Raw genomic sequence first — 7,841 nt, forward strand, 5'->3', positions numbered from 1 at the left:
AGTATCCAATTTTTCCTACAAGCGTCCATAAGACAAGCGAAGGGCTTACTGCAGTAACTACGCTCCTCGAGAGACAAGAAAGGAAGAAAGAAAAACGACCTTGGTGCCGATTGCTGGGTCCTGATATCGAGAACCTCTCTTTGGCTGGGTCTCGCTCCCGGGTTCCCCTAGAGCTCCGGCGCGCAAGGCAACGCCCGAGCGCAAGTCGCCAGTGCGCATGCGCACGAGTTGCTGGGGCGTGCTAGCGGCGATCCCTGCGCAAGCTTGTCCGCGCGCTCCCGCCCTCGGCCCGCGCCCTCGGCTCCTCCCTCCTCCCGACCTTCTCCCCCGCCGGCTGCACGGGAGGGAGGCAGAGATGGCAGATGAGATCGCCAAGGCTCAGGTCGCCCGGCCTGGCGGCGACACGATCTTCGGGAAGATCATTCGCAAGGAAATCCCAGCCAAAATCATTTATGAGGATGACCAGGTAGGCTCCGGGCGCCGCCTCGCTCGTGGGCTGAGACGGGGCAGGCGCCTGTGGACACGCGGGTTTCCCGCGGAGGGGAGGGATGGGAAGGGTCGGCGGGCGCCGGGGAGAAGGGAAGACACGGGGCCCTCTTCTGCGGCCTCGGCCTCGGGCCCCCAGCCAGCGGGCAGGGCCGCGGTCGCTCCGAGGTGGCCGGCCGGCGCGTGCCGGCGCTCCGGTTACGCGTTATCAGCCCGGGGCGCGGGCCAGGCCGCCGGGCGCTCGCGGGCCCGCAACGCAGGGTCTGGGCGCTTTGGGCTGGGGGTGGGGGGACCGCTCCGGGTCCTCGGCATGGGCGCCCGCCGGCTCCCGGGCTGCCTCGTACTTCGACTGTTTAAGGAATCTGACAATCTCGCCAGCGCTCTGCCTGACAGGGAGAAACCCGATCGCACCCTGACTCGGGCCCAATCTCCGCGATCTCCCGCTCACAGCCGGGGACGTTTCCGGGCGCCTCTCCCCGCCGCATTGCGCTAGAGGCCGGGGGCGCACGGCCTGGGGGCGGCGCAGACGCCCTGGGCCTCCGCGAGGGACGCTCACCGACGGCCACCCCTTGACCCCCACTCTCCTTCCCCTCCTCTTCTCGGGCCTCGAACTCCCAAGAGTGAACCTGCTTCTGGGATTTGCTTTCCTTTAGTCCCTCCCAGGAAGGAGTATTCCTTCAGTATTTTACAGGAAGTAGTTTTATGCCAAAAGATTAAGAATGTCGTTTTTCTTGACCTCACTGTAGGTTGAAATTGTTTTAGAAAGGCCGAGTTCATTTGACTTTGAGACATGTTGTGTAAAACATTTGGTGGGAGGTTATATTTTGGATCTCAGATAAAGCTGGACAGGATGGCTGATTTACATAAAAGTTTTGTAAACTTTTTAATAAATTCACTATGAAATACAGACTATAAGGAAACATGCTACTAGTAGTGTTCTTAGATTCAAAACACCTAAGTTGTAATTCCTCGAGGTGAATTTATTTAAATACCCTTTTTATCTGTTAGCGAAATGCTTTTGTCTTAGAAAATGTGTATTTCTTTAAAAATACTTTTGCTGCTGCTGCTAGGTCGCTTCAGTCGTGTCCGACTCTGTGCGACCCCATAGACGGCAGCCCACCAGGCTCCCCCATCCCTGGGATTCTCCAGGCAAGAACACTGGAGTGGGTTGCCATTTCTCCAATGCATGAAAGTGAAGTCGCTCAGTCGTGTCTGACTCTTAGCGACCCCATGGACTGCAGCCTACCAAGCTCCTCGGTCCATCGGATTTTCCAGGCAAGAGTACTGGAGTGGGCATTGCTTTCTCCAAAAATACTTCTGGTTGCTTTTAATAAGTGATCCTTGAAATACTGACTTTTGAACCATCTGAGTTCCAACAGTGTAACAGCAAGAAGCAATCATGATACAGCATATTTGTACAGAGCACCAAGTATAATTACCTGGAGACAGTTAAGCAGGAAAAGGTTCTATTAAGAAGCTTCTGCCTTCATTAGAGAACAAGATTCAAAACTATTCAAGGGGTATGTAATTAGTCTAAATGTTATCTATCCTCTTCATTTCTACAAAATAGATATATTTCCTAAGTAGTTGAGTAAAGTGGGAAGAAATCAGTGTTAGATAATCAGCAAATTTCTCATTATAAAAGTGACCACTGCCATAAAGGAAAAAACCAGGAAATTGCACAACTAGGGCTCCCACCCTCTGGAAGGGGGCCACTGGAATCAAAAGATTTGCTTTGAGTGGTGCTGGGAAAGTTGGACTGCTGCTGCTGCTGCTAAGTCACTTCAGTCGTGTTGGACTCTGTGGGAAAGTTGGACAGCTGCATGTAAATCAATGAAGGTGACCACACCTCCTCACACCATACTCAAAAATAAACCCAAAATATCTTAAAAGACTTAAACCTAAGACATGACGCCATAAAACTCCTAGAAGAGAACATAGGCAAAACATTCTCTGACATAAATCATACCAATGTCTTCTTAGGTCAGTCTCCCAAGGCAACAGAAATAAAAATAATAAACAGATACAGTGGTTTAAGACTTTGCACTCACAATGTTGGGAGCCTGGGTTTGATCCCTAATCGGGGAATGGGCTTCCCTGATGGCTCAGATGGTAAAGAATCTGCTTGCATTGCAGGAGACCTGGGTTTGATCCCTGGGTTGGGAAGATCCTCTGGAGAAAGGCATGGAAACCCACTCCAGTATTCTTGCCTGCAGAATCCTCATGGACAGAGGGGCCTGGCGGGCTGTAGTCCATGGGGCCCGTGGGGTCACAAAGAGTCAGACACGACTAAGTGACTAAGCACACACAAAACAGATCCCACATGCTGCAACTTAAAGTTTGCATGCCACAGCTAAAGATCCTGCATGTAGCAGCAAAGACCCAGCACAGCCATATAAATAAATACTAAAAAAATAAATGGAACCTAATCAAATTTACAAGCTTTTGCATAGCAAAGGAACCATAACAAAGACAACCTATGTCTAAGAGAAGATATTTGCAAACTATGCAACTGACAAGGGCTTAATTTCCAAAATAGACGAATAGCTCATACAACTCAACAACAGAAAATACCCCAGTCAAAAAATGGCAGAAGGCCTTAAGGGACATTTCTCCAAAGACATACAGATGGCCAGTAGGCACATGAAAAGATGTTCAACATCATTAAGTATTTAAAAAATGCAAATCAAAACTGTAATAAATCAGAATGACTGTCATTAAAAACTCTGTGAAAAATGCTGGAGAAGGTATGGGGAAAAGGGAACTGTCTTAGACTGTTAGTATGGCCATATGGAAAACAGTATGGAGGTTTCTCAGAAAACTAAAAATGGAATTACCATATGATCCAGCAATCCCACTGCTGGGCATATACCTAGACAAAACCATAATTCAAAAAGATAAATACACCCCTGTGTTCATAGCAAAACTATTCACAGTAGCCAAGATAGGGAAACAACCTAAATGTCCATCAACAGGTGAATGGATAAAGAAGATGTGGTGCATGTATATACAAGGAAGACTATTCAGCCACGAAAAGAGGGAAATAATGCCATTTGCAGCAACATGGATGCAACTAGAGATCATCACATTAAGTGAATTAAGTCCGAGAAAGACAAATACCATATGTCGCTTATAGGTGCAATCTAAAATATGGCACAAATGAACCTATCTACAAAACAGAAATAAGACTCACAGACAGAGAGATCCAGACTTATGGTTGCCAAGAAGAGGGGAGGGAGGCGGTGGAATGGGAGTTTGGGATTTGTAGATGCAAACTATTACATTTAGAATGGATAAACGAGGCCCTACTCTGTATAGCACAGAGAACTATATCCAGTATCCTGGGATAAACTATAATGGAAAAGAATATTAAGAATGTGTATGTGTATAGCTGAATCATTTTGCTGTCCAGCAGAGACTGGCACAACACTATAAATCAACTGTGAAAGTGAAAGTCACTCAGTCCTGTCCGACTGTCCGACTGTTTGTGACCCCATGGACGTATAGTCCATGGACCACTCCAGGCCAGAATACTGGAGTGGGGAGCCATTCCCTTCTCCAGAGGATCTTCCCAACCCAGGAACTGAATCCAGGTCTCCTGCATTGCAGGCGGATTTTTATCAGCTGAGCCATAAGGGAAGCCCAGGAATACTGGAGTGGGTAGCCCATCCCTTCTCCAGCAGATCTTCCTGACTCAGGAATTGAACCAGGGTCTCCTGCATTGCAGGCAGATTCTTCACCAACTAAGCTATCAGGAAAGCACCCCCCCCCCCCCCCCCACCAAAGTATACTTCAATAAAAAATATGAAATTCAAAATTTAAAAAAAATCTCCTTTAGAAATGATGTATATGCTACTGGCTGAGGAATGAATAGTAGTTTAAGTTAGACAAAAGTTGGGGTTGTGGAAAAAGAGGATCTTTGCAGTAGAGGGAAAATCAGTTGAGAAAGCCTTGAGGGTGGAGAGAGGTGGACAGTGTGACTTGAGCAGGAAAAGCTGCATGAGAATATATTGGAATAGTAGACAATGATTAGCATGCCTAATTGCTTCTTAACCTTTGGATCTTGGTTAAAATGTAGCTATCTCAGAATGGTTGCCCTTGACCACCCAATCAAAATTAGGTTTTTCTGCCATAATCATTTACTGCACTTGTTACTTTTCCTTTGTAACTCCTAGGATCTTTGTTGTTGTATTTTATAACATGTGGAATCTTTGGTTAAGTATACTTTTATGTGTTTAAAGTCAGTCTTCCCATTAGACTGTAAGTTCCATGAAAAGTTCCATGAAAAGTATTGTGTCCACTTCTGATCTCCTACCACTGGGGAACCCCAGTGTTTCTCCCATGGGGTTAGTGTGAAAGTGATAAATTTAGGCTGTAAGACTATATATGGAAACTTTGATTTGTTTCCCCCTTTTTTTCCAGTGTCTTGCTTTCCATGACATTTCCCCTCAAGCACCAACACATTTTCTGGTGATACCCAAGAAACATATATCCCAGATTTCTGCAGCAGAAGATGATGATGAAAGTGTAAGTACATTTACTAACATCATTAATTTTTTTTTGCTTTTTAAATTGGGAGACAAAATATCACCCTTAAGGTTATGTCACATTTTTGTTTTTCTAAGGGCATACTGAGGAAAAATAGAAAATCATTAGGACTTCAATGCAATGTATAAATAGTATCATTTTTTAAAGTGAGATACAATTGGCATATGACATTATATGAGATTTAGGTATACAACATATTGATTTATGTATATACAACAAAATTATCACAGCAAGTCTTCTTAACATCTGTCACCACAAATTCTTAAACAAAAAGGATTCTAAGCAAGGATTAGTTGGTGAGACTCATGTTTCCTTAATAAGAAATAGTGTATCATACAGGAGAGAGTTCAATAGCTCTTCTATTAATGCCATTAAAGGAAAGAAAATTAATTTGATTTTACCAGGATGTACAGGCCTCAATTAAAATTTTTCTTAGTGCTCTTTGTGGTAGATCATGTAATTGTTCATAACTGCTCACTCTTCTATGTAGGGGTGCATTATACTTCTGGCTTATTGATGTTGGGCCTGGTTTTATGACTTAATTTGACCAACGAGTACAAGCAGAAGTGATACATGTTTTATGAAAGAAGTTAATACCTGATCTGCCATATTCTCTCTAACCTCTGCCACTGTGATCATATAGAGACTGTTCCATCAACCTGGGTTTCAAAGTGAAAAAGATCTGGAATATATAGCCTGGTCAACTTGTGATCAACATGGAGTAAACACAAGAAATGTTCTTTGATGTAAACCAGGTTTTTGGGTGGTTTGTTACCACAGCATAACCAAATCTGTCGCCCCCATAACAAGCAAGCAAGGTGTCTGCTTTACTAAGAAAACCTAAGTTACCACTTGGAGTATGACCTTAAAATTGTTTTAATTGAGCAGATTTATGCCTGTAATTTATTGAAATTAGTAATTAATAAATACCTAATAGGATTATATTAGGATTAAAAATGTTTCCAAATACTTGCCCAAAGTCTGTTTCAGTTTAGTAGCTTTTAAATTTTTCAACTTGGTAGTTTGTTACATGAGGACAAGAAACTATAAAGCTATAAATTACTAGTGCTTGAGAAACTTTTTTTTTTTTTTCCAGCTTCTTGGGCATTTGATGATTGTTGGCAAGAAATGTGCTGCTGATCTGGGCCTGAAGAAGGGCTATCGAATGGTGGTGAATGAAGGTTCAGATGGGGGCCAGTCTGTCTATCATGTTCATCTCCATGTTCTTGGAGGTCGGCAGATGAACTGGCCTCCTGGTTAAGTGTGCTATAGGGATAATTTTGCCTTCTCTATGCAGTGATCAGGTTTGCAAGTTCCAATATGCTAAACAATTTTTTTTTTTTGCCTGTGTATGGAGATATTGCAAAAATAATTTAAAAAACCCATACATAATAAAAGACATCATTGCATGGCCTGAATTCTGTATTTGACTTACTTTTAAAAATATGTTTGTTGGAATGTTTGAAGGTAGAGTTCATACCTGAGAAGGTTTTGTTTCTTCTCCCCAAGGAGGACTCAGCATTGTGTATGTGGCTATAATGGTGTGACTGATCTTTGAAGACAAATTAAAAAATTTCATAAACTTAGCTTCATCTTTGAAATATGCTTTTTAGAGTAAAATATCAGTCCAGGAGAAGATTATCTAATCCAATTTTTTTTTTTTTTCTAAGAACAAAGGAAGTGATGTGATTGATCCAGAAAGTGACAGTTGCGGCACTAGAAATGCTTGGTGTCCAGCTCACGTTTTCCCTGGACTATTGGAGATAATTTGGAAGGGATGAAAGTAGGTTTCTCACAGAAACTTTGATGATCATATGAAGGTATACAGTAGTGTTTCCTTATTACCCTGAGTATTATAAAGACTTTGAAAATATATTATTTAGAATTAATTCTCCAAATTGAAAACTCATTGTTTTGAATGTGTATGTGCACACTAGCAAAAATATTTTTAAGTTTTGCACGAATCTGGCTATGTAGAATTGAGGTAGGTAAATCTCAGGATCTGAGATCTTATGTAGACTGACACTTATTTTTGGTCTTGCCACATATCTAGCCTTTCTGAGGTTGTACAGGGCAGATGGCTTTGTTTCTCTGCTTTCCTTCACATTGGCACTTTCCAGCTTCTAAAATTTATTTAATATTCCTTGTCTGCTTTTGTTTCTTTGCTCATTTTCTTTATAAGTTCCTTCCATTTTTAATCCCCAAGACCATTTTAGTAGATTTTGACACATTTTATTACAAATTGTTTTTCTTCTAGATTTTTAATTTATTGGTGATTTAAAAAAATTTGGGGGGGGTAGATTAGAGATATTGGCTGTATATCTTACAAGGGAATTTTTTTCTGTCATTTTTATTTTGTTTATGGTATTTAAAATATAAAGTTAATGTATCAAATTTTAATTCAGTTCACATTTTTAAAAGTCTTTCCCACTCTAGGAGGATTTATTAAAAAAAATTTTTTTTCCCCTGATACTGTATAGCTTTATGTATTTTTATGACTTATTTTATGAGGGAAGGTCTGGGGCAGGGGAGGACTTTTGGAGGGATTTGTGCCACTGTAAAAAATGTAATAACGATGGGACTTCCCTGGTGGCCCAGTGGTTAAAAATCCACCTGTTAGTGCAGGGTACACAGGTTCAATCCCCGGTCTGGGAAGATCCCACATGCAGCGGAACAACTAAACTGATGTACCACAACTGCTAAAGCCCAGGTGCCTATAAACCATGCTCTGCAACAAGAGAAGCCACCACAATGAGAAGCCTGCGTACTGCAACTAGAGAATAGCCGCCCCGCCCCCCACCCCCCAA

General features: G+C 42.6%; 1 protein-coding gene across 1 annotated transcript; it reads left to right on the forward strand.

The window, feature by feature from the left end:
• The first annotated feature begins 250 nt into the window (after positions 1-250).
• Positions 251-6,452, forward strand: HINT1 (histidine triad nucleotide binding protein 1). The gene is made up of 3 exons (XM_052643465.1): positions 251-466; positions 4,909-5,013; positions 6,131-6,452. The coding sequence occupies exons 1-3, from the start codon at positions 356-358 to the stop codon at positions 6,293-6,295; spliced, it is 381 nt and encodes a 126-aa protein (XP_052499425.1). The 5' UTR covers positions 251-355; the 3' UTR covers positions 6,296-6,452.
• Positions 6,453-7,841: the final 1,389 nt, after the last annotated feature.

This window comes from Budorcas taxicolor, chromosome 7 (assembly GCF_023091745.1).
Source record: "Budorcas taxicolor isolate Tak-1 chromosome 7, Takin1.1, whole genome shotgun sequence".
NCBI lineage: Eukaryota > Metazoa > Chordata > Mammalia > Artiodactyla > Bovidae > Budorcas > Budorcas taxicolor.